The 27,459-nt window shown below is 42.5% G+C and overlaps 2 protein-coding genes across 3 annotated transcripts in view; one reads left to right on the forward strand and one right to left on the reverse strand.

Moving 5' to 3' along the window:
* The window catches only part of SYN2 (synapsin II), a 434,838-nt gene that overhangs the window by 197,804 nt on the left and 209,575 nt on the right, over window positions 1–27,459 (forward strand). The window lies entirely within an intron of this gene.
* TIMP4 (TIMP metallopeptidase inhibitor 4) overlaps window positions 103–27,459 on the reverse strand; it is a 41,630-nt gene continuing 14,273 nt past the window's right edge. Inside the window, exons 2-5 of the mRNA XM_073574252.1 lie at window positions 12,182–12,270; window positions 10,587–10,692; window positions 4,849–4,979; window positions 103–3,136 (exon numbers count right to left, since the gene is read on the reverse strand). Of these exons, the coding sequence (XP_073430353.1) occupies window positions 2,963–3,136; window positions 4,849–4,979; window positions 10,587–10,692; window positions 12,182–12,270 (500 nt within the window). The 3' untranslated portion in view covers window positions 103–2,962. The remainder of the gene's footprint in view (window positions 3,137–4,848; window positions 4,980–10,586; window positions 10,693–12,181; window positions 12,271–27,459) is intronic.

The raw sequence follows: 27,459 nt of genomic DNA on the forward strand, positions 1-27,459 counted from the left end.
AAAAGCAGGTAGTCATCATAAGTACTGGCTTGTATATCACCTTTAAGTTCCTGACTAGACCATTGCTCTAAGAACACAAAAAGAAACTGCGTGGACAAAGAGTAAAGTAATATTTGAATTTTATTTGTTCTAAATTAGGCAAATTGGATGAGATTGTGCATGATATATACAGCGGTAATTACTTACTAACATATATAATTTGTTAATTTTTTTTACGAAATATTGTAGTTGAAGAAAAATCCGTGAGGCATATAATCAAGTGACACAAATATCTCGACAAAGGATGTGACATAAATATCCACCGTCTTATCATACTATGACGCCATCATCTCACAGCAGCGTCACTAAATCTCACGAGTCTAGTTCTCTGTCTATTCTTCATTCCCGTAAGCTGTGTACCTCCAATGGGATGACCACCCGATTCGGCACCACCAGAAATCTCGCCAGAATCTTTGCGTAGTTTGGCCATAAATGGAGACCCGGTAGCCAAGACCGGACGTGTTTCTAATTAGAATTTGTGCAAATCGGTTTGTAGGACCTAGGTCATTAATCCATGTATGTCGGAGAGGAGCCCTAAGAACGGCCTCCTACCTCCCATCATACATGGCTCTTCTTTCGATTATCCGACAGGCGCGACATCATTGTTGTGCCGTGATCCACATGTGATATCACGCCAGGCCATCTAATCAAAAGAAGACCCGCGGATACAAGGAGGAAGGAGATGGATTACTGACGTGGTGGCTGGATTGGGTTCTGTGAATCAGTTCGCACCAACTCTAGTTCTTATATTAGACATCGTTGATCAATTTGGGTTTAGTCCTTCTTTAAACCATAATTAATTTTGACCAAGGATGTACATACCATATGCACAGACCATACAGTAGCTATACGGCCTATGGAGAGGCGACCCAGCCCCGATTGGTGTAGGATACATGTGTCTTTCCAGTAACCTAGTAAGCCAGATCACATGTACATCTTCTCCATTGCTCTGAGCCTTTCTGGAGAAGTGAAACCTCAGCCCCTGTCAGGGCACATATTTCAGAACCTGGTCTTTGACAGGGTCACGTGTTGCCCAATGGGCGTCATAGTGCTGGAAAAAAAAAAAATGAATTTGGACATCGTAGAGAAGGCACAATTTACAGACAAGCAAAATACAAAAAGCTCGAGCAGTCAGTGTAGATTGACCCAAGACTGTGTATAATAGTCGAGACGTGATCCAAGACAACATATAGTACCATAAACCAATATGAATACTATATGACATATGGGTAGATTCACATTCACCGAGATTAATAGAATTCAGTAGATGAATTTTCACTTTCAGGAATTTCTGCGACAGATCTGCCATGTGTGAATTGTAGCCTAACACTATAGGAGCAGAGTGACTCGATAGAATAGTAGCATAGCCATACAGTGACACAAAACAACATGTAGCTGTGTCAAGACCGTGACCAAATCCTATACATATGAGGCTATAAATGAAGAGTGGACAACAGAGCTACCAGACGTGAATTATAATCCATCATCTGGGATCTGCAGAGAAACCAGTAGGCTGTCCATGTAATCACAGTGCTTGGTCCTTCAGTGAAAGATACTTTTTGCAGTCTACACTCTGTCTAATTGAATAAAGGTACTGTACTTAAAAATGTTTTTATCCAATCAACCCCCTTAAAAGAGAATCTGTCACCAAGTTTTTGCTATGGAATTAAGAGCACCGTGATGTTGGGGCTGAGACCCTGATTCGAACGATGTGTCTCTTGCTGGTCTGCACGCTGTCATTTTGATATAATTCCTGTTTTCTTTGCTGTAGATCTTTGTATAACCCCGCCCACACTACTGAAAACTGCCAATCAGTGGTGGGGGCGGAGTTACACACAGCAGTTGACCAGGAGGCACCAGACACCTAGTCCTCTAGTGAATCTCCTGCTGATAAAACTGTGATTCTATTGAAACAGCCTCACACAGCCCAGCAAATGGCACATCGCTGGAATCAGTCTCTCAGCCCTTACAGCACACTGCTCTGAGATTATATAGCAAAAAGCAGCTGATGAATTCCCTTTAGTTGCTTGAGCAGCAATTTTAATGAGCGTATTTCGTTCTACAGGACCTGTCCTTAAAAATATGAATAAGCACTGTGTAATTCTTAACTTTCCCTGAGGGGGCACTGTTGGGAAATTTACCGTTTGCGTTGCTAATTGTTTTGTCCACAGATTATACAGCTGATTGCCAAGTCTTAGTAAATAGACACATAGTACGGTAATCCTCTTTTTGCCAAAATAATCTTTAACCAGTAGCGACTGTTCAAAACGGAGAACCCTCTAAGGACTAGTTACATTTTTGAACATTTGAGTCTGTATAAATTGCTCATCTTGTAATGGAAAAATTAAACTTCCAATTTTTTTTTTTTTTTTTTTTACAATAAGCTAGCATTTTATAGCAAGTCAGCCTCAATTAATTAATGGAAGTAATGGGTTAGCGTTCGATTGTTTTACAATGATTATATTCCCATGAAAATATAAATATACAGAGAAACAATTTGCATTTCACTAGTCGCTTATTTGCCTCCCAAAGTTCTGAAAAAAAAGGATTAGATAGAGGCCAGGTGTAATGGTCAAATTGCACCCGTGCGCATGTGACGATTGGAAACCATCAGCAAGCAGTTACACCTTATGAATAGTTACAGATCAGAATTTTTTCCAATTTCATTCTAAAGACAATTTTTTTTTTATTTCTATAAATTGCTTTTCTAGGAAAATGCTAAAAAAAATTCTGCTTATTTCTTACTTCATTAATTTTCTTTCATACATGGATTTTTGCTGAATTAAAGCATTTCTTTATTGATTCCATTATACTCCACAATTTCATGATGCTTTCTGTACAGTTTATTATACTGGTTGCGATCCAGGATGATCCAGCTGGTCGTTCCAGCAGAAATAAGAGCCACGGGGGCCATTGTGATCCTCTAAGGATGGCTGGAGGTAGTCTTGTCAGACATACTTGGGTACCAGCTGCAATTTCCATCTCTCCATTTAATGCAAGCGTGCTCGCCCTCCAGCATCTCACTCTGTTCCCACGCTATACAAGGGCACTCATTTGGCGATAGATTATCGTAGGATTCCATGCCACAATATTTAATCTAAAGCAATAAAATAAGGTTTTAATATAATTATCACAAAAATAATTGTAAAAAATAGAAAAATCTAAAGGGAATCAGTCACCAGTTTTTGTGCCACTTAATCTGAGACCCTGATTCCACTGATGTATCACTTAGCTATTTGCTGTAGTTTTCATAAAATTAACTGTTTCATTAGCAGCTCTGCTAGATCTCCAACAGATAAAAGAGAGCTTTTATCAAAACTAGCAAGCAGCCACGCACGTGACACATCACTGGAATCAGGGTCTCTGCCACCTACATTATGCTGCTCTAAGATGTGGTAGTAAAAACCTGGTGACAGATTCCCTTTAAGAGAATTGAAATTATTCTGCACTTCGAAAGAAGGGAAAAACAATGCCAAGTCCATCTTGGACACAGTCATTAAAGGGATTGAACACTATTTGGACAAGCCCTTCTCAATCCTTATATTGCCCCCTAGTAAAATATTAACATTTATACTCACCTCCGATGCTGGCACCATTCTAGTAGTATCGGCTTTGGCTCTCCTCTGGCTTGCTTGACATTATGTCACGTGATCACTGAGGCCACTCATCACTGGCTTCAACTCTTACCTCCTCTGGACAATTCAGAAATCCGGAGAAAGTGAGGGCTGCGGCTGCACTCACCACCTCCTCATGTCAATTAAGTCCGTAGGAAAGTAAAGCGAAGCCATAGCTGATTGGCCACAGGGATCACATGACAATGTCATGCTAGCCCCAGGAGAGCCATTGCTTGCACGACACCCGCAGCAGCACCAGAGGTGAGTATAAGTGTTACTATTTTACTAGGGCTTGAGAAGGGGTTGTCCGAGTACTGGATGACCTCTTTATGCATTTTTTTTTTTTAAACTAACTTTTTTGTTCACAGAAGCTGCATATTAAAATGACCCAAGAGTTGGGTCCAAACTTCCGATAGATCAGTTGTCATCATACCAGCAGCATACTATGAAAAGCCTCAAGATCATCTCACTAGTCATCTCTTGATTCTGTGGCTATAACTAAAAAGAGTTCTGTATATCGCTTCTCTGATAGGACGTCTTTTCCAATCCGATCTCGAGAGGCTACTCATGAAGACAGAGGCCACTGCTCCCAACAGTGGCCACATGATGGACGTAGCCCTCTGATATGCTTGCCACCCCTGTGCGGCGTGCCATGTTCCAGCTCCATACAACACCAGCCTTGTACATAAAGCCTTAAATCAGTATTTAAAGGGCTGTCCACCATTTTTTTTTTTTTTAAATTAATCACTACTTGGTCCAAAACCATTTCTGTATTATACTAGTGTACCAACCCTCATCCGCTCCTGTTTATCACTGCTCAGGCCTCCACTGGTGTCCTTGCATCTTCCTCCAGAAGAGATGGGCATGTGACTACTGCAGCCAACTCGTGTCCAGGATTGGCTGCAGCGGTCACAAAGCCATTCGACTATAACAGAATGCCAGAAGAGGAAGCGAGGAACGATCCCAGGCGGGATTGTGGACGATCAATAGATAAGTCTAGTTTTTTGGGGGGTTTTTGCCTTTAGACCTCTGAGCTAAGGTGGTTGTTGGTGGCTGGTTTTCTAGATATTCTCTGTGATATACTAAAGCTTTCCAATTGGAAACGCTTGCAGGATCCCATCCATGCCCCTAAGTGTATGTCTCCTGCTTTACAGCTTCCATTAATAGTAAAACATCCTGTAGGATCAGCTCTTACCTTACAGTCACAGCCCCGCTGATATCCAGTGTCCGGGTGAGTGAGACTCTTTATTTGGAAAGCAGTCAGACTGTTCCAAGGGACGTTAAGCCAACAAAGGCCGATACTGAATCTGCCGTCGTAATAGCTGCCTTTAACAAAGCAGAGGGGAAAAAAAGCGGTGACAACGTGCACAGCATGAATCATCGGGATCTATACACACTCGCAGTACATTATCGGTAATTTTCCAAGTTATTTAATGGGTAAATTTCCAAGGTGATTGTAAGAACAAGCAACTTTGTGATTTAGTGCTTATTAAAGGGGTTGTCTGATCTAAATTGATAAATCTGCAGTCACTCTATTTGGCTGCAGACTTATAAATTCCCACAGCGCACGCATTGTACAGTGTGGAAATCCGCAGGATTCTGAGCCGGGACTGACGGGTATGTATGCGTTATACATGTTCTAGGCCAGAGTATGTCTAGTAGGCGTATGGAGCGGAGGCCGCACCCAATCTAGTGATGCGGAGTTCCAGTGGTTGGGGCTTCACTTGATAAAAGTGTATGGAGCGAGGCCACGCCCACTGGAAGGCTCTGCCTGGGAGTATGCATAACGTACTGGCATAATTGCTTTGATGATTCCAGGCCTATAGTGTTTTATGCTTAAGGGGCTCCATATACATTAGATACACAGGAGGACTCCCTCTGCCGAGCGCTCTACAAAAGAACCACTGCTAGACTCCTCTAGTAAAAGAAATCACCAGTTTTAAATCCGACATGCCAGATCCTTATCCTTCCAACATCATCAGTTGGGAGAGCAGTCGCCAGCCCCCCTGCATACAAATTAGCCCCCCCATCTAAGCAAATTTGGCTGAGGTTAGTCTAATCTGCATGGAGGCTGGACATAGACCTAAAGGTACTGTCACACTTAGCGATGTACCAGCGATATGACGCGGTCAGGATCGCTGGTACATCGCTAAGTGGTCGCTAGTGAGCTGCCACACAGGCAGATCTCACCAGCGACATCGCAGGGGACGGGGGTCGCTACTTACCTGTCACACTAGGCGATCCTGCGTCCTCCCGCCCGGCTCCACAGGAAGCGCCGCAGGAAGCTGACGAGAAGCGGTCCTGAACGATTTTCACGCGATCAGCGATAACCAGCAGGGGAGCGGGTCGTAGGCAAGTATCAGACACAGCGATGTCGCTAGCAATATCGCTATAACGTCACAAGTTATAGCGATATTGCTAGCGATATCTCTTAGTGTGACAGGCCCTTTAGATACAATAATTATCTGTAAAGTCCTTGTTGCCTTCCTTCCCCCTTTGTGCTACCAGCGAAATGAAGGACCAAGCATGGTAAAAATCCAACATTCCTAAAATTTTCTTTCCCAACATCAGCCATCGAGGAAACTCTTAAGAGGCCCACATACACATTGAAATGCCTGCACATCAAGCTCAAAGTAGTGGACATGTCCCGAATTAATATATATGACCATCTTTATGCCCAACTTACATCACACACAGGTATATGACCAATCGGATCAGAATCAATCTTAATAGTTATGAATTGGTGTGTTAGATGTCAATGGCAGCCTATAATTTCTTGATGGCTTCTGGGAGCAACCACCTGAGTCTGAACAATGTAGTTACTCTGACCCTTATCGTAGCTCTACTGCTACTTTATTAGTTCACAGTTTAAACCAATGGTGTCCTGACGCCCCCCAGGATGAAGCCAGCAGAGAAACGTGCGTCGGGGTGGGGAGACGCCATCTCTATTTTGCATGAGGTAAAGACTTGAACTTCTTTATATGTGCTGTGTGGTTTTGGGCTTGTAATTTCCCATGGGCTACTGAGTTACAGTGATACACATGCCTATGCTGTCTACCTTCTTGACATGGACATCTTGGACTAGTGCTAATCGATAACAATTTATATTTGCTAACTAGCATCACACACCAGTCGATGAGCCAGAAGCTGCAAGCGCTGCTGAAACACGGCATGGGCGGATGAAGCGGTAGCGGACCTTCTAAAATGGGTACGGAGAGCGAGCGTTGTACTTTTCCTACCAAATCTGGCAGCTCCATGTCGCTTTTCAGAAAGCATTGAACCATGAGATTAAGTACATGAGACAGGCATGGTATGTGTGAGCTTGCATCACCACAGAGCAGCCAACAGGTTCCAGCCATTGTCACACACAACCATGCCTGACTGTTGGTTCAGCGGTGTCAGCCACATATCTGCCTGCTGTTTCAGAGCTCTCCACAACTCTTCATCATTGTGCTGTTTGTCACATAAGCATATTATCTTCACCGCAGCCTGTTGCCGCTTTGATGAGGCAGTGCTTCAAGCTTGTGACTGATGTGCCATTTTGGGAGATGGAGGCTGAAGAGGAAGCAAAGAAGGAGGAGGTCCAGGATCTGTAGAATGTGGGGGCAACCCAGATTGACGTAGGGCCCGCAATACTCTGGGTTGGGAGGACGTGCACCATGCCAAGGTTGGAGTGAGTCCCGGCTTCCACTATGTTAACCCAGTGTGCCCTCAGTGAGCAGTACCGTCCCTGACCACAAGCACTTGTCCACGTGTTTGCTGTTGATTAAGTCCACCTAACCACATTGTTGAGGGCACAGGCAATGTTGTGGGACACGTGCCTGTGTAATGTCGGGACGGCACACCAGGACAAATAGTCCCGAATGTTTGTTGGCTTGGGGTGATCCTTCACTCTGCCCTCTTTCAAGCTACATATCCAAGCCCTTGCCTTCTCCTGCCCACTACAACTGTTAAACATTTCCTGAATCCGTACATTCCAAGAAACTTCAAAAGTGTTTGGGCATACCCTCATATGCCACCTCGACTGTTGCAAACTTCTACTCTGTCTTGCACTCTTGCAACACTCAAATCTATCCTAAACTTTGCTGCCAGAGTAATCCAACTATCCCTCTGTTATTCCCCAGTCTCTCCTCTCTGCCAGGCCCTTCACTGCCTTCCAATTGTCCATAGGCTACAGTTCAAAAACCTAACTATGACTTACAAAGCCTTGCACAACCTGTCTCCTCCATACATCTGTGACATGGTTTCCCAATGTCTGACTGGATTATGACTTCTTTGCTAACCCAGTGTGCCGTCAGCGAGATGTAATGTCCCTGCCCACAATGACATGTCCACGTGTCTGGTTAGGTGCACTTTCCCTGTAACAGCATTGTTGAGTGCACAGGTAATGTTGTGGGACACATGCTTGCGTAATGTCATGACAGCAGACCGGGAGAAAGGTGTGGACCGAGTACCTAGTTACAGTCACTGCCATCAGGTTGCGGAGAGCTTCTGTCCCCCATGAGCCCAAAATGCAACATTTCAAAGTCAAGCAGATGAGAAATGTGTGAATTTAGTACTGTGGCGTTGGCTGCATATTTCCGCTTGCGTTCCATGGACTGGGATATGAACAACTGAACACTGCGTTGGGACAAGGATGTGGACGTGCTAGTTAATGGTGCTAGTTGAGTTTATGTGCAACTACAGATACAGGGCAGGAGGCATCTTTGCATGCACCATGGACAGGGGATTGGCTTGCATGCACAATAGCAGAAGAAACAGTGGTATCATACACAGACACTGTTCATGGAACCTGGTGTTCAACCAACAAAGTTGGATGCTTTGCTGCCATGTGCCTTATGCTGGTGGTGGTAGTTTTGCTCCCCCTGCTGATGAGGCCATGGCTGGTGATGCAAATGGCCTTTAGGTTATCAGCAGAGTCTTTAAAAAAAAAACAAGACTGTTAGGGGGACATTCATTGTATCCCTCTCCCACACCACCTCCTCATGTCGACACCTGTCTTTTGGTGTTCCCCAAGGCTCAGTTCTAGGACCCCTACTCTTCTCCATTTACACCTTCAGCATGGGACAGCTGATGTAATGGTACGGTTTGCAATCTCATCACTACGCCGATGACAAGCACATCTACCTACCTGTACCTGACTTCACCTCCTTACTGACCAAAATCACACGTCTTCCCGCCTAATCATCCTGTAGGTGGCGCCTGATTATTGCTTTTGCTTCCTTGATAGGTCTTCTTGGTGCCTGCATGGTGGCTCGCTGTTGTCAGGTCCACTACCTTGTATTTTGGCGTGCTTCCCAGCACGCACTCTGCCTTGTACCCAGACGTGCTTCACAGTACATGTCCTGCACCATCCTGTACCCAGATGTGCTTCACAGTACATGTCCTGCATCATCCTGTATTATGCGTGCCCCAGTGTTCATGCTCTACGCACTTCCGTACCCAGAGTACACTGTACATATTCATGTATCCTGCGTGCCCCCGTCTTCACCCTGCTTAATACCGTCTCTCGTGCCTTTCGAGCCGGCCACCTGGTTCCAGCAGTCGAGGTACTTTTACCCTTGGCCTGCCCCTAACGCTCCCTGTATAGGGGGTGGTCCTCACCAGGTCAGCTCGCCCAGGGTTGGTATCATGGCCCAGAGAGTCCACTCCAGGAGTTGTCACACGAGCAAGGGTGGGTGGTTTTGCTGAGCTTAAAATACTTGTTATGGAAAAGGTTGAGGTGTACCCCACAGGGGAACATGTTTGCCAGCCAACACACTTAGTGTATGGGCATTACAAGTCTAGGAGACCCGCTCTTTTTTTAATGGGACATTTTTTGTTAAGAGGCCCTCCTCCATGTATCTTCCAAGGGGGGGGGGATTGACGTTATTGGGGTGCATATGACTTGGTAGCAGGGCAGACCTTGCAGTAAAGGCAACATTTTTTAGGGAAGCCCTCCTTGACATCTCGTGAAATGGGTATTGAGGTGCGTCGTAATTCTTGACAGCCTATCCACTTACTGCATAGGCTATAACAGTTTAGGAGACCCACTGTTTAATAATGGCCCTTTAAGCAGATTAATGCTGCCTGATGCCCCTGTAAAAATAGGCTCTGTGACTTTTAACAGTCCCTCCTTCAGAAATGAAACAAGATGTGTCTCCTTATGTGTCACACAACACATGGCCAGCTAGGGTTGTTAAAGGTTACATGACATTACAGTGAATGCATTAGTATTGGTTGGAAAGCAATGTTAAAGTTGAAAAACGCTGTTTCTGAACATAGCCCAAGTGGGGGATGAACATTTTGGTTTTTGGTTAATTATTTTGCCTTATATACAAGTCATTAACCTGGAAAGGATGTTCCTTTACATATTTCCAAACAAAATCCGTTTTAGTGTTTTTTGTTGCACCAGTATAAATGGCATGAAACTCTGAAAAAATTGTTTAAAGCTGTGAACTAGGACTCAGGAATGCTTTCAGGGGCGATCCCCATGATGTCGCGCAAGCATTACTGGGACCGAAAGATGCTGGGAGCGTGGCGGACAGGCGGAAAGGCTCCGGCGGCCGTCGGAAGGTGAGAATATCACTATTTTTTTTTTTAATTTTTTATTATTAATTTTAACATCCCATCTTTTATTACTGATGCCGCATAGGCAGCATCAATAGTAAAAAGTTGGTCACACTTGTCAAGCACTATGCTTGACAAGTGTGACCAACTTGTCAACATTTCCAAGCGATGCTTGAAAGTGCTTGGAATGCGCAAGCATAATACGCTTGCAAAACGCTTGTTCTTCGGGGAAAAACGTATGCGAATTCGCATGCGTTTTACCCGTGGCGGGAGTTGCAGAAATTTCAGCAGCATTTCTGCAACTTGGGTACATAGCCTTACAATGATGTTAGTAGAGAAGGGGAAAAAAAAAAAAAAATACCGCATCTTTATATGACATCTTACCTGTCAGGAGATATTCCTTTTGCTCCAACGTTTTTCCGCAGGCAGCAGATTCAGCTGGGGTGTACACAAAATTAATATCTGTCACGTTCTCGACTCCTTTGAACATCTATAAATATAGATTTGTGTGTTATTTAATGTAAAATTAGTGTAACTGGTTCATTTCTGAAAACTGAACCATTTTTATTGATACCATTTTGGGGTACATATGTTTAGATTTATTTTATTGTTTGGGAGAATTGTGGCACCCCAAAAATTTCAGATCTGGATAGTTTTTTTTACAGCTTTGAATATATGATTTATATAATTTTAGGTCTTGATAGATTTCTACAGACCTGACAATATGAAATAAACATTTTTCTTTATTTTTAAACTTGAGAAAGGAAAGTGATTTAAGCTTTTTTTTTTTCGTCTTTATTTTTTTGTAATGTTTAAAAAAAATCTTTTTTTTACTTTAGATTTTTAGTCCCTTTAGGGGACTTGAACCTGTCATTAAATCAATTTTATTGTAAGCTCTAATTCCTATGGAACAGAACCATTTGGTGGACTTATAGGAGAAGTAATGTGGCAGCAATGGGGTCTTTCAGCAGGCCCCTAGGTGCCTTGGTCACCCATGATCATATCACGGGGGCAACTGGAGCCTGTACATGAGCGCATCGGTGATCAAGCCCTTTAAAGGCCACTGTCAGGGATTGGCAGTGACTGACCTTGAATGTGGCATAATGCTCTCTCCAAACTTGCATTTGAGGGGGTTTTTCAATGTTACTTTTAAGAATAATGCCTGGTTTACACAGCACAATCATGGTCGTTGATGCAAGTCAATCAGCAGTCATTTAGGCTAGCCAAACGCAATTCTATGCGCTCAGAACAACCGTTAAATGATATTGTATGCGCACAGAAAGATTGTATTAACGATTGTTCTGTGCGCCTAGATTACCATTTTTCTTGCACAGTACGATGTATCTACATGTACGATAAGTCTACATTCAAACATCCTTGTAAAATGCCTGTGCTGTCAGGTTTTTTTCTCAGCACATCAATCCATAGAGTTACATGGATGGAAATCAGAAGACTTCCATATCTTACGGATCCTTTGCTTTTCCAGGGGGTTTTTTTTTTTTAATGGCTTTGAGACCAAACACATCCTTTCAGTAAAAAAAAAAAAAAAAAAAAAAAATTATATATATATATATATATATATATATATATATATATATATATATATATATATATATATATATACACACACACACACACACACACACAACACACACACACACACAGCAACTAGAGTGACACCTGAGAAAAAAAAATGGTCTGTCTCTCACTGATGGTAAAATTCACATGGATGGGTGAATGTAGGTTAACAATTTTTTTTTTTTATCCAGTTTAAAAATCATCGCATCCGACAATCAATATGCTTGTTCGTAGAGCGTTTGTCAGCCTGTTTAAACAGGCTGACAATCAGGAAAAATGTTTCCCTAGATTTTCCGATTATTGACCCATCTAAATGGGTTGTCATTAGCAATAGAACTTAGAGGCCAGTGACATAGTAATGTAAGTGTTAATAATAGTCATACAAAAGAAGCATTCAATACCTTGATCATTTTGATCTCATACTGGATCGTAGTGCCAAAATAATCTGGGGAGGGAATTGTCTTTTCTCCAAACACTTTTGCACGAATTACTAAAATAAAGGAAATATTAGTAACAAGGGTTAATATTTAGATTTTGCATAAAAAGACGGTGTACTTTCATCCTCACATGCGGTCAGACCATAAAATGTCAGGAGAATATTGTGAACAGGTTAGTTTTTATTAAACGAACCCATGCACGTGCTGTAACGCCACACCACGACTAAGTTCACTTATGCTGCACGGAGTGAGCTGGAGAGAAAAGTGTCAGTCATTACATGTCTCACTCTGGTAGCGACTCCTTTTATTGAGCTCTGGAGGCCAATTCTCAGTTATTATGGGTAGCATGTATGATCCGATTCCCCCGTTCATTAGTATGATGGCTGTCATTCTTCGTACATTTTAGTCACATTTATCAGCTTAGACACATTTTTAATGGACAATAAATGAGGAGGATGTTCTGCATACAGTAATTAACTATGCAGGCAATTAGACACTAATTAAACCAGCTGAGGTTGTTGCTTCATTTTCCAGATGGAGACATATGTCTGTCATGGCGAGTAATTTTTATTTATTTATTTTTTTTAAAGTTATTCTGGAAGCCTTTTTCCAATCACTTACCTGTTCTCGCAGTACTATAGCATCAAGGTGACTTTTCTCTGAACCTAGACGTGTAAATTGGCCTCGGTATATTACCAGACCTCACCGTGTTATGTATTGTTTGCCATAGCCTGCACTGTGGTTTAGAGGCGTCTCATTATACAAGTATACTGTATATAATTATATTGAAAAAGTTAAACACATCTCGGACCTATTCTGTGGATAATATTTACTAGACGCACTACCACTGGGATCCATATTTACTCCCGAGAATGGGGTCCTGTTGCATCATGTCTAACATGAAGACCTGGCTGCATATGCACAGCCGCCACTTCTCCACTGACTATGGTGCTGCCGGCTGACTATGCCATAAAGGTTTGTAATGGGGGGGAATTTAATTATAACAAACCTCTAGCCAAAATAAAATGGTCAATTTTGCTTGTAGCTTACACAGACCTATATTAGGCCATGTTCACAAGACCCGTTCTCAATGATTTTCTTTTGCAGCAACTCTCCAAAAAAACGCTAAAAACGTTGTAAAGTAATGCAACGTACCCAAATTAGGATTTATCTGTTTACGAATCGTATGCTTGGACCATGTTGTACGGACATCTGCATGAGCGCTAAGTGAGTGGTTAATGAACACCGTGTCGCCTCTGATGTATGGTTTTATCAAATATTATTGACTTAAAGTTGTCCACTACTTTCATGATCTATCCTTAGGATAGGTCATCAATTTCCGATTGTTCGGGGTCAGTCACCCAATACCCGTGCCAATCAGCAGGTCTCGGCGGCTGCCTGTCGGAAATGCTCAATTGCTGGAGCTGGCAGTCTTCTGATAGTGGCCGCGGCAAGGTAATGCTCATCCGCCTCCTATTGATTTGATTAGGAGGTGGAAGGGCAGTTCCCTGCCATGTCCACTATCAGAAGAAAGATCACCTCCACGATCGAGCATTTCCGGCTGGAAGCCGCCAACACCCAGAACAGCTAATCGTCGAGGAAGGGTGGGGCGGGTTTCAAACCCTGATCGATCAGACACATTGGTAGCCTATCCTAAGGATAGCTCATCAGTGTGAAAGTTTTGGAAAACTCTTTAAGATACAGTATATTAAAGCCTGTAGTATCCAAAGAGTCCAACATTTAATCATCAGTCCTTACAAGTTCATCCCAAATGGCTTGGTGCTTAAGGAGCAATGGAGACAATTGAGGGAAAACTACGGACGCATTTACGCGCCTTTTTATGGATGCAAAAATGAATTGCGGGTCTAGGAAACCAAACTAACAGCCTCAACAGTATTTATGAAGCCATGAGTTCAGATCTTTAGGTCCTGGAGTCAAATACGGACTTGAGTCCATAATATAAGTGAACAAATAGAACCTTGAACATGTTGATTTGAAATGGACCTTACTTCTGCACAGCATTGCTCTTTTTTTCCCATTATGCTTTTGTGCACATTTTTTGCAGGTTTTTTTTGACAAATGTAATTCACACCAATTTTTTTTGCTTTTAAATGAGTTTTAAACTTTCAAGCCACTGACCAAACAATTGAAGAAAAATGCCAAAGTGCAATTTGCACTGTTTGAATTGATGTGAAGACACCATCAATCTTATTTTTGTTCTGTCTTAGGCCTTTGTTCAGATGTCCGTTTCTCTCACATACAAGAAAAATGGACTGATTTTGATTAGAGTTTAATCAAGAGTCTAGTCTGAGTGTTATCAGTTTTTCTCTCAAGTGGAGAAAAAAAAAAGTTTCTCCACCTTCTCCGATGTTAGTCTGTGAAAATCGTACCATGCTTGGAGGTCATCCAAATGCGGTCCAATTTTTTTTTCATAGACTTCAATTGCTGATTCTGTTCCTACACTTGGATCAAAGTCAGACATCACTCAGCGATTTTGCACGGAGGACCACTTGGTTCGCAGAAAATGATGGACATGTGAATGGCCCCATAGACTATCACAGGTACGAGTGCTATCCGTTAAAACTCAAAAATAGCACTCATGCGCGAAATCAGGTTTCTAAACGAGGCCTTAGTCATGAAGAATGATTTTAGCCGAATCAGAACCTTTATTGTGTTGATGGTAGAAATGAGCTGATGCATTGACAGGACCTTGGTCCATCTGGTAGGTCATTAATTCCGTGCCTGCTGGATGGGAGCCCTAAAAACCACCGTCTACCCAATAGCATTCAAGACTCCTCTTTTGATTAGTCAGCTTGGTGTGACATCAACATTGCAGCATGATGTACATGTGATGTCACACCAACCTGACTGATTTAAAGATGACCAATGGATGCAGATACGTAGAGGGCTGTTTTCCCGAGTTCCCATTCAACAGCCAGGGAATACTGACCCTGCTGCTGCTGGAATTTATTCACTCATCTTTAGTTGATGGACATCTAGGGTACTTGTAAATTATACTGCTAATGAGCAAAATCCACACATTGGTGAATACCAGGGTAACATCCTAGAAAATCAGCTGATCAAATAACCATGATATATAGGACAGTCGCAAAGCAAGCCAAGAAACATGAGGGAACCTCAAAACATGACCAAGCAGTCCAAAATACTATAAAATTACAAAATGTATTTAATGGACAAATATTACAGGGAAAATAGTGGACAATGAAGCGCAACAGATCCGCATCTTGCATGGATGTAAGAAGCAAGGGGTGCTGGAGAAGGTAGTAACCCAAGTCTCATATGTATCATTAATAAGCAATCAAAAAAACAAATCAAATTAATATGCCACAGGAGATTACAGGTACATGCATGGTAATAGGGGGCAGTGGACAAAATTAGTCCATGAATAAGTCTATTGTGCTAACATAATAGTGCCCCAGTACCCATCAGTGCAACAAAGAGTTAATACCAACATATGTAAATTACCTCAGCGTGGCGGGAGATACAGGGGCACATACCAGACACCCACCCCGACGCGCATTTTGGATCTTTTAATCCTTCATCAGGGGGCAGGTGGACATCTAGGGTACTTGGTAGTTTTCTAGATTGTGCTGTGTATTGGCAACCAGTTACTATTCCAAGTCTCTGTATCGGTGTTATTGAATGACAATTTTTTTTGCTGGGGGGGACCTGAAATAAGCAGTGAATTTACAGAAACCCACCGTTAGCCCCGTCAAACTAGTTCTAATGCAAAGTTTGCAAAAATTCCTTGGCAGTGGTGACACAAAGTGGAATCAGTAAATACACCTGGGGGAGGGTAAATAAAGCTATATAATATGCCTGAAATAGGTGGCCTCCAAATAATTAGAATTGCCCATAACAGTAACATGAAATAAAATTAATCCTAACTTTATACGTAGAATGTTTCCAGGCAGCTGACATTGTGAAACCTCACCCGATGTTTTTAGCTTTTATTCTATAAACGTATTAATCGAAACTCCCGTTGGCATAATTGTAATTAATTACTTTGGAACGGTATATTAATAATAGTGCACAATGGTCCAATTATAGCATTTTTGATTGTAAGTAAAAGGTGTGTTGTTGTGCAAGTCTTGGTAATTGATAGTGTGTAGTAATATATCTACGTGCAGACAACTAACCATTAAACGTGTATGATAGTAACAGACAGAAGATCTTCAGTCTATCAATTCATTTTAGAAGAACTGACAATTTAATAAAATAACATTCTTAAGGGGACGATGTAAAGTTGAACTTTAGTACAGTGGATTGGAATAGGTGTCCCCTTTAAGATGACCTTGTTTTCTAATGTAAAGAATTTGAAGCAGTGGTTCAGATTTTCGACAGTAGCTAACCTACTAACATTACAGCTAATATGAAGCCAAAAGATGTCCCTAAATGTCTCTGAAGACTGTCCAAACAGCTGTGGGCCTTCTTTCTTCATCTAAGTGTCACACTGTGGCAGTCTTCGGTATGGAATGGGGCCTCACACGGTTTCTGGAACTCGGACTCTAATTATCCCTGTCCCGGGGATACTCTTGAAGATGGAGAGGCCCATGTCTCTGACCATACTATGCTCCTGTTAAACCCTGATCTTTTCCCGCCCCCACCCCGTGAGGCATGGGAGAAAAATGAAAGATAAACAAGACACAGACAAAGCAGGGATAACAGAAAATCTTTATCATACAAAAGCACTAACCAACAATAGTGAGGAGGATAGGGACAGGGAGGTATAAACTAAATGGAAACAAGGACCAGGAGATAAACACACACACACACACACACACACACTACAGCAAACCACAGAACATTACTACAACATCTCTTCTCCAACCACTTAGCTGTAGCACAGGAAGATGAATTTTTCACCGGCAGGGACAAGGTCTGACAAGTATTTATAGTAAGACGTAATAAGATCAGAAGCAGCTAAAATGGACTTGCATGTTTCTGACCAGCATATAAAGGGTCGTTAACTACCTCAGCATCAGAAAACTAAATCCATTTGATATGGGACACTAATCACACCATCTCTAAAGAAGACCTGCGTTTTATTACCCGATGTGACCGTCTAGCTCCAGGGCTTCCAGTGGGACTTGACACCCTCATGACACTAAGGTCCAATACATACAACCCCACGAAGAAAACATTGGGCACATGTAACATTCTTATAGCGATATCGATATCTAGCGCCTGGTTGCAGGTGTCCCATCGGGATTGCCCTATTAATATTATATTAGACAATCTGGTTATTGGTTTACTTTTGTTATCCGTTTGATAGGATTTCAATAGGGTGAGTAGGGACAGCCACCGTGGAGCGGGGGCGCCATTTGCATTCCAAGAGGGTGCCAACCTCCGCTGTTAGGTAGGGGTCAGTCACAGGGCCCCACAGGGATAGTCGGATTAATACTCACTACCGAGTGTTGTGAGAAACATTTGTATAGGCTGGATTATAATGGAGTGTATAGCATCTAAGGTGCCTTTGGTTCTAATACTTTGAGATTTTTTAACAAATTGAGAATAAAGGAATTTTTTTAAAATTAGTGTTTCTTTTTGAGCAGTCCAAGTATTCTGCTATCTTTGGGAAACAAAGGCACAATGTTTGTTCATATTGAAGAACACCAATGGGTCAACATATTAAGGACAATCTATGCATGTTGTTTGAACATTCCAGCAGCGAGGGATGGCCTCCTGCCACCTTCCCACAAGCCTGTGGTAGAATGACTGAATGAGAAGTTGTCACCTATAAAGAGGAGGTTCTTCCTGTGTTCATGGAGTCTACATTACAGAAGTCATGGCATCATCACTCCAACTGAAGAAATAGAGCTGCCTCACTGAACCATCAAAGACGTTTAGAGAATCCATGTTGGGACAGTCAGGTCACCTGGCCACATACCTCACTGCTCTGTTAGCTTCCTAAACTTGTCCTTAGCTCCTTGCTGTGTGGGGCGCCACTGGTGGGGGTATGCGGCACTGGAAGCATCTCTAATCCCGGCAAGTCAGCGGAAGGGTGAGACTCTATAATTTGCACCATCTCAGGTATTTGCTGGGACTATTCTATATGCTATTGTGTGTTAGCTGTACAATAAATTTGTCACATCGTTTTACCCTCACCCTGTGTTGTCTGAGTAGTGTTCTGCCCACAGGAGGGGGGGGGGGGGGGAGAAGAGAGAGAGAGAGAGAGAGAGAGAGAGAGAGAGAGAGAGAGAGAGAGAGAGAGAGAGAGAGAGAGAGAGAGAGAGAGAGAGAGAGAGAGAGAGAGGACATTCAGTGGTAAAGACTGCCAGGACAGCGGACAAGAGCACCCACTGACCCCCATGCCTCCACAGTTGTCTTTGAGACTCCTTTCATGACAATTTACATAAATGAATTAGTGACTGAGTGAGCAAAATTAGAATGGTATAGAGCAGAAGCCATTAATTTTGCCGAGTAGGGTGAACTTAATGAATATTTGACTTTTCTACATATCTGTCTATAGACTAGCCTATATGGTTTATATGCAACACAACCAAAAAAAAAAACCAAAACAAAACAAACTATAGCCCATACACACACACACGTGGTCAAAATTGTTGGCATTTTCCATTTAATGACAGAAACACCCACAATGGTCACAGAAATAACTTGAATCAGACAAAAGTAAAATAATGAACAAATGAAAGTCAGACATTGCTTTTCAACCATGCTTCCACAGAATAAAAAAAAAAAAAAAAAAAAACACACCACAAAATAGCCAGACTGGAATTTGCCAAACTACATGTTGACAAGCCACAAAGCTTCTGGGAGAATGTCCTATGACCAGATGAGACAAAAATGGAACTTTTTGGCAAGGCGCATCAGATCTAGGTTCACAGATGGAAAAATGAAGCTTTTCAAGAAAACACTGTCCCTACTGTGAAACATGGAGGAGGCGCTGTTATGTTCTGGGGCTGCTTTGCTGCATCTGGCACAGGGTGTCTAGAATCTGTGCAGGAAACAATGAAGTCTCAAGAATATCAAGGGATTCTAAAGAGTAATGTGCCAGAAAGCTTGGTCTCAGTCACAGGTCATGGGTGTTGCAACAGGATAATGACCCAAAACACACAGCTAAAAACACCCAAAGAATGGCTAAGAGGAAAACATAAGACTATTTTGAAGTGGCAGTCTATGAGCCCTGACCTAAATTCTATTGAGCATTTTTTGGAAAGAGCTGAAACGTGCCATCTGGAAAAGGCAACCTTCAAAAACGAGACAACTGGAGCAGTTTGCTCTTGAAGAGTGGGCCAAAATACCTGTCGAGAGGTGCAGAAGTCTCGTTGATAGTTACAGGAATCGTTTGATTGCCTCAAAAGGTTGTGCAACAAAATATGAAGTTAAGGGAACCATCAATTCTGTCCAGACCTATTGCATGTTTTTTTTTTTTTTTTTTTTTTTTTAATTCTGTGGAAGCATGGTTGAAAAGCAGTGTCTGACTTTCATTTGTTCATTATCATAGATTTCTTAAGTTATTATCACTTTTGTCAGATTCAAGTTATTTCTGTCACCATTGTGGGTTTTTCTATCATTAAACAAGGGGTTTTGACCACTTGTGTAAAAAAAAAAAAAAATAAAAAAAAATTATTATATCTCAATCTTTATTAGTTCAATACATGAATGATTAAAAACAAATAAAAAGGAGACTGAACAATGATAACTTTTCACCAGGAAAAAAGCTCAAAAGGCTAAAGTGCCAGGCTGATTATAATTTAAAATAATTAAGATTACATTTGAATAAAGTCATGGCTGAAAGTGTTGGCACCCTTCAAGTTATTCCAGAAAATGAAATATTTCTCAGAAAATTATTGCAGTTACACATGTTTATTCCCTTTGTGTGTACTGGAACAATACAAAAACAGAAGAGAAAAAAAAAAAAAAAAAAAAAAAAAAAAAAAAAAAGGCAAATTTGATATAAATTTCACACAAAACCACAAAATTAGCAGGACAAAATTTTTTGCACCTTTTCAGAATTGTGGGTAAACAACTTTGTTTCAAGCACGTGATGTTCATTCAAACTCACCTGTGGCAAGTACAAGGTGTGGCAAATATGAAAATCATACCAGAAACCAGATAAAAAGGGGAGAAGTTGATTCAATCTTTGCATTGTGTGATGGTTTGTGCCACACTAAGTATAGAGAACAGAAGGGGGAAAAAGAGAACTGTCTGAGGACTTGAGAGCCAAAATTGTTGAAAAATATCAGCACTCTCCAGAGATCTTGATGTTCATTTGTCCATACTGTGCAACATAAATCAAGAAGTTTACAACCCACGGCACTGCAACTAAACACACTGGAAGTGGACAGCAGAGAAAAATTGATGAATGCTTGCAACGCAGAATAGTCTGAATGGTGGATAAGCGGCCCCAATCAAGTTCCAAAGAAATTCAAGCTGTCCTGCAGGCTCAGGGTGCATCAGTGTCAGCATGAACTATCCGTCGACATTTGAATATAATTAAACACAATGTCAGGAGACCTAGGAGGACCCCACTGCTGACAGACAAAAAAAAAAAAAAAAAAAAAAAAGTGTCATGCTTGCTTCTGACTGTTCACACTGGGGAGCGTGTTGTGCAGTCTTAAGGCCCTGTCACACACAGCGAGGTCGCTGATTTTGTGACGCCACAGCGATCTCGCCAACGATATCGCTGTGTGTGACATACATCAGCGACCGGCCCCCTGCCGGGTATCACTGCAGGATCGTCCTGGGCCAATTTTTGATCGTTGCTCTCCCCCTGGCCAGCGCGCATCGCTGCATGTTGGCAGCGGGAGCCAACGATCAGCGAGGCTCCCAGCGCTCTAAGCAGGCGCTGGGAGCTAGTATCTAAGGTAAATATTGGGTTACTAAGCGGCGCGCGTCACTTAGTCGCTTCATAACCCAATATTTACCTTAGATACCAGCTTCCTCGTTGGTGCTGATCGCTGGTGAAGCTGCCTGTTTGGCAGCTCACCAGCGATCATGTAGCAATGCACCAGCGATCCTGACAAGGTTGTATTGTTGTCGGGATCCCTGGTGCATCTTTAAGTGTAATGGTACCTTTAGACCTTCCTGTTGCTCATCCTGAGTTTGAGCGTCGGTTTGTTCACCGATGTTCGGCTTGGCAGGAGTTAACTTTTTGATTAGTGGCTGAGGCTGCTGGGAACACTTTTTCCCTTTTAAGTATGGCTCAGAACATTCCTGGATGCAGACTATAGCATTTGAGTGCCTCTTGCATGCCGTCCTGTTTTGGAGTAGCTGTAGAGTCACATCTTAATTTGGAGACTAGTGAAGTATACTTTGTGGTTTGTTCATTTGCCTATTTGTATTGCGTTTTCCCTTACACACATATTGCGTCGTCCTGACAGTTTGCGTTGTGGTTCAGTTTTCTTTATCCCTGTCAGTCTTTATCTGTGGTTTCTCTTACAGTTCACCTCCTGGGGTGGGGATTAGCTCAGAGCTGGCCAGGAGATAGGGACAGGTTGGTGACTCAGGCCTCCCTACCATCAAGGGTACCCTTGAGTTAAGGAAAGACAGGGCACCCCTAGCCTGAGGGGTAGTTCAGGGGCCCAGGTTCCTTATCTCCTGTTTTCCCATTGCTCCCCGTGACAAAGCTAGACTGCAGTTTGCCAAAATGTACATGAGTAATCCAAAATCTTTCTAGGAAAGCCTCTTGTGGACAAATGAGACCAAGATAGAACTTTTGCTAAAGCCCATCTGTTGTGAACTCATTTTCTGGTTTACCTCTGGCTTCTGGTGAGGGTGGTGGAGCTGGCTGTGTTGACAGAGGAATCGTGAGTTCTCCATCCGGGCTCCCTCTGGTGGTAACAGCAGGTAATGAAGCTGATCTAAATAGCAGAGACCTGCCACCTGAGGAGGACTGATTGGACATCAGGAGTCTCTGACTGGGATTTAAGACAGCCGACTCCCTAATTTTGTGCTGATGATTTTTTCCTGCCCTGAGGTTCTGGTTTCCAGTTCTATTCCTGCTTTCTCAAGCTAAGTGTGCTCTATTTTTTCTCATGAGATTTGGTCTGGTTTACTCAGTTTTTGTGGTCAGCCAGCCCCTGCTGGGGCTGTGCTGAATTTCCATTCTTATGTCTGTTTATGCCAGTTTGCTTTTTGTCCCTGTTCAGATTGGTATATTCTGAAGACCGAGCAAAAAAGACCAGAGTGCTGATATAGGGAATTGAAGTCTAGCGACTTCAAGGTTTTTGTTATCAGAAAGTGTTGGACATTTTTTGGCAGGGTTTTGTGTGTGATTGCAGACAGCATCTTTTTTTCCTTTCTAGTTAGTGTGGGCCCCATCGTTTGCTCAGCCTTTCTATCTTGTCTCACCGACAATACATGTTTGGGGGCTGTCTATTGCTTTGGGGTCTTCTCTGGGGCAGTTTAGATTTCCCCTTTTCTTGCTTTAGGCTTATTTAGTCCTCCGGCTGTGACGAGGCGTCTAGGATCATCGTAGGTACGCTCCACGGCTACTGCTAGTTGTGTGGATAGGATCAGGGGTCTGCAATCTGCTTAGTTACCAACCCCTCTGGTTTTCTGTGGCTTAGCTTGTTTGTTTTTCCTCCTCGGTGACTCATTCATAACACCCATCATTCTACTGTTACTGAAAATGAAATAAGGCCTACAAGGAAAAGAACACTACCTACAGTCAAATATGGTGTTAGTTCAAGGATTGATTGCAGTTATTTATTCCAAGGGGTGTGCAACCAAATAGTAAGTTGAGGGTGCCAACAATTTTGTTCTGCCCATTTTTGGAGTGGTGTGAAATTATGTCCAATTTGCCTCTTTTTTGTGTTGCTCCAATACAAACGAAATAAACGTATATAACAAAACATGTGCAGTTGCAATAATTTTCTGGGAGACATATGGTACTTCATTTACTGGAACAATTTCTAGAGTGCTAATACTTTTGGCCATGACTGTAGGTTTACGTAAAACTACATAATATGGTAACTCATGAAGATAAAAACTGTCAGAGAAATTGTACTTACTAGAGAAAAGTTCAGTGTCTAATTCAGGAACAATAAATGGAATGTAAAAGTGACTTGCCAAAATTCAAAAGTCAAGATTTATGATGGGTGAGCCTGTGGATTGTCGAGTTCTTGCGGGTTCAGCTGAACATTTTTAAAAAGTTCGGTTCAGGTACCAGAACTGTCCGTGAACCTGGCCACATTCAAATGAATGGGGTCCTGATTATCCGGTGTTTTCTGCGCTGTCATCTACATGACCGCTTGAGAAACACTGGCACTAATCGGTGGTTAGTTTGTTACCACTGGTCAGAGTGCTGCAGTTCTCACATTGTCGTGCAAATGACAGTGTGTGAGCCACCAGCTGTGACTGGGCGAAAAAAGGTTACCGCCAGTCACGGGCATCAGATGATGATAGTAGTACTACTGATCATCGTATCCTCGGTCTTGCTGATAGCAAATAAGCGGGCGCCTTTGCAATAAATAAAAATTGTGTGGGGTCCCCTCTGTTTTAACTAACCAGTGCAGGAAAAAACCTACAGCTGCAGGCCTCAGCTGTCAGTGTTATCTTGGCTGATCAAAATTAAAGGGGTCCGTTTATTTAAATGGCATAGGATCCCCCTCCATTTTTGACAACCAGCTAAGCTGAAGCAGACAGCTGGGGGCTGGTATTCTCAGATTAGGAAGGGGCCATGGAAATTGGCACTCCCCAACCTAAAAATAGCAGCCCGTAGCCACCCCATAAAAGGCCTATCAGATGTGCCAATTCTGGTGCTTTTCCCCACTTGCCCTGGTTCGGTGGCAAGTGTGGTAATATTTGTGGGGTTGATGTCAGGTGACATCAACTGCCATTTTTCATTTATTTTACAGGTGCTGACTGATGAATACTCTCATCATCATATGCCTGCTCTCGCTACTAACAGCGAAACCGGGCGTACGATGATGAGAGTAGTACTTCAATACACGGTTTGGATGGTGGATTTCAACCTCCAAACTTCTTTAGAAACTCACGTTGGCACCTTGTTAAGGACTCAGTTTTCCAATAAGTTTACACGCTCCTCCAAACTGTATCTGTACATTGTTAACAAATGAAGAAGGAATTTGGCAGGAGTGAAATGCATTCACCACGCATAAACTACCAACACGCAGAAAGGCACGAAGCAAGTCTGTCTCTTAGTGGAGATGAGTGGCGGGGGCAACAAGTCGGCGAGACCACTCAGGGCGAGGATGTTTCTCATTGCTGTCGCTGAGGTTCATTGCATTCCAACTTCTCATGAACTAAAGTATAGTCCAAATTTCAGTAAGGTCGACCAGACATTTTAGAAGTTACAGCAATTTTTCTGGGTTAAGTAGTGAGTAAATCGCACTGGAATGCAGGGTGAAACAACTACTTTCCAGCAGCAGTGTGGTCAACCAAAAACCTCCAAATCCTTTTACTCCTCAAAGTAACACATACTGGCACCTAATGTGCATAGAAGAACATATCCTGTAGTTCTTGTAAATAATACCTGAAGAAATAGAAAGTAAACAAAATGGTAATGAAGGACAAGAATCTGCAAGAGAAATCACAGAGAGAACACCCCAATGCATGTTTTGTGTTTAGCTTTTTGTTAATGGTTTATATGTTTATGAATGTCTGCACCTCTTTAAATACCTGATATTGATAATCAGCTAACAATGTACCGAGGGCCAAAATAGACATTCTTATTGTGTTACCGAGTGGCCATAGAATTTTTTTTCTGGTAAAACTAAAACAATAGCCATTGGATTATATTCAATTGAACCCGTCAATTTTTCCAGCAACAGATGAGTTTGTGGAAGAGAAAGATCAGGCAATGTGGACAAATTGCCAATCTTTTTGTTCTCCTGGGAAATAAGTCACCGCCAGACGTGTCTGACAGTAGCCTACTCCGCTCTTGCCATAGAGAACACATGAATGCGCTGCCAAGTCTATGGGAAGAGATAGTTGTCAGCTGAATAAGCAGTTGGCCGACAGCCAAGTTGCTTGGACACCTTAATTGGCTTTCAACTGTGCTTCATAGCCCCAGACTATACAGTATGTTAACCCCTTAAGCCCCAAGGGTGGTTTGCACGTTAATGACCGGGCCATTTTTTACATTTCTGACCACTGTCTCTTTATGAGGTCATAACTCTGGAACGCTTCAACGGATCTAGGCAATTCTGAGATTTTCTCGTGACATTGTACTTCATGTTAGTGGTAACATTTCATTCATATAACTTGTGTTTAACTATGAAAAAAAATGGAAAAATTTTTGAAAATATTGCAGTTTCCAAACTTTGAATTTTTATGCCCTTAAAATAGAGAAATATGTGACACAAAGTAATTACTAAATAACATTTCCCACATGTCTACTTTACATCAGCACTATTTTGGAAACAATTTCTTTTATTAGGAAGTTATAAGGGTTAAAAGTTGACCAGCGATTTCTCATTTTTACAACACTTTAAGGGACCACCTCACATTCAAAGTCAGTTTGAAGGGTCTATATGGCAGAAAATACCCAAAAGTGACACCATTCTAAAAACTGCACCCCTCAAGCTACATTCAAGAAGATTAACCCTTCAGGTGTTTCACAGGAGCAGAAGCAATGTGGAAGGAAAAAAAATGAACATTTAACTTTTTAGTCACAAAAATGATCTTTTAGCAACATTTTTTTTTTTATTTTCCCAAGGGTAACAGGAGAAATTGGACCCAAAAAGTTGTTAACCAATTTGTCCTGAGTACGCTGATTCCCCAAATGTGGGGCGGAACCACTGTTTTAGCGCATGGCAGGGCTCAGAAGGGAAGGCGCGCCGTTTGACTTTTTCAACCTAAAATTGAGATCAGACGCCATGTTCCGTTTGGAGAGCCCATGATATGCCTAAACAGTGGAAACCCCCACAAGTGACCCCATTTTGGAAACTAGACCCCCTAAGGAACTCATCTAGATGTGTGATGAGCACTTTGAACCCCCAAGTGTTTCGCTAAAGCTTATAATGCTTATTAAAAAAAAAATTTTTCCACAAAAATGATCTTAGTCCCCAATTTGTTATTTTCCCAAGAGTATCAGGAGAAATTGGACCCCAAAAGTTGTTGTCCAATTTGTCCTGAGTGCGCTAATACCCCATATGTGGGGGAGAAACACTGTTTGGGCACACAGCAGGGCTCAAAAGGGAAGTAATGACGTTTTGGAATGCAGACTTTGATGGAATGGTCTGCGGGCATCATGTTCTGTTTGCAGAGCCATCGATGTACCTAAACAGTGGAAACCCGCCACAAATTACCCCGTTTTGGAAACTAGACCCCCTAAGGAACTTATCTAGATGTGTGGTGAGCACTTTGAACCCCCCAAGTGTTTCACTAAAGCTTATAATGCCCGGGCGTGAAAATATAAAATCCTATTTTGTTTCCACATAAATTATTTAGTCCCCAATTTAGTTTTCCCAAGAGTAACAGAAGAAATTGGACCCCCAAAGACGTTGTCCAATTTGACCTGAGTACGCTGGTACCCCACATGTGGGAAAAAAACTGTTTAGGCACATGTCGGGGCTCGAAAGGGAAGTAGTGACGTCTTGGAATGCAGACTTTGATGGGTCTGCTGGCGTCATGTTCCGTTTGCAGAGCCCCTGATGTGCCTAAACAGGAAAAAACCCACATGAGACATCATTTTGCATACTAGACCCCCAAAGAACAAATCTAGATGTGCCCCCAACTACACTAATGTAAATTAGTAGTGCATGGAGGTGTGGTGCAATTTGAAGCAATCCTTCATACACAGGCCAGGTTTTTCAGGGCAGGTGTCGCACTGGTAAATGGTGTCCTTGCATATTCCCTATTTGTAACACACTCAGCACCTTTTTTTGCGGCTTACCTTTTCTACCAGTTGGCGGGACCACCCCCGGAAAATGCTGACCTGGTACGATACGAGCACCTTCAGTTCCGGAAGTACTGGGACCCTCTCCTTCCTGAGCGCCAAACATCAGGGCCTTAACCACTACCTCCTGGAAATGAAGGTACAACGCATCGGTGGGGTGTGCACATTGTGACAGCAGGAATGCTTTGAGCATTGCCATTTGTACGATGTGCACGGCCAGCTTTTTGTACCACATCCTTGCCTTTCTGAGAGCATTGTACGGTTGAAGGTATTGAACGCCCCCCCCCCCCCCCATGTTTTTGTTGTACCCCACTACACAGGTCGGTTTTCTGACCTGTGTGGAGGTACCCCCGTACAGTGCGGAGGGTGCTGCCATCACCGTGTATGGTGG

This window comes from Dendrobates tinctorius, unplaced genomic scaffold (genome assembly GCF_039654945.1).
Source record: "Dendrobates tinctorius isolate UK_male_01 unplaced genomic scaffold, ASM3965494v1 ptg000038l, whole genome shotgun sequence".
Lineage (NCBI taxonomy): Eukaryota > Metazoa > Chordata > Amphibia > Anura > Dendrobatidae > Dendrobates > Dendrobates tinctorius.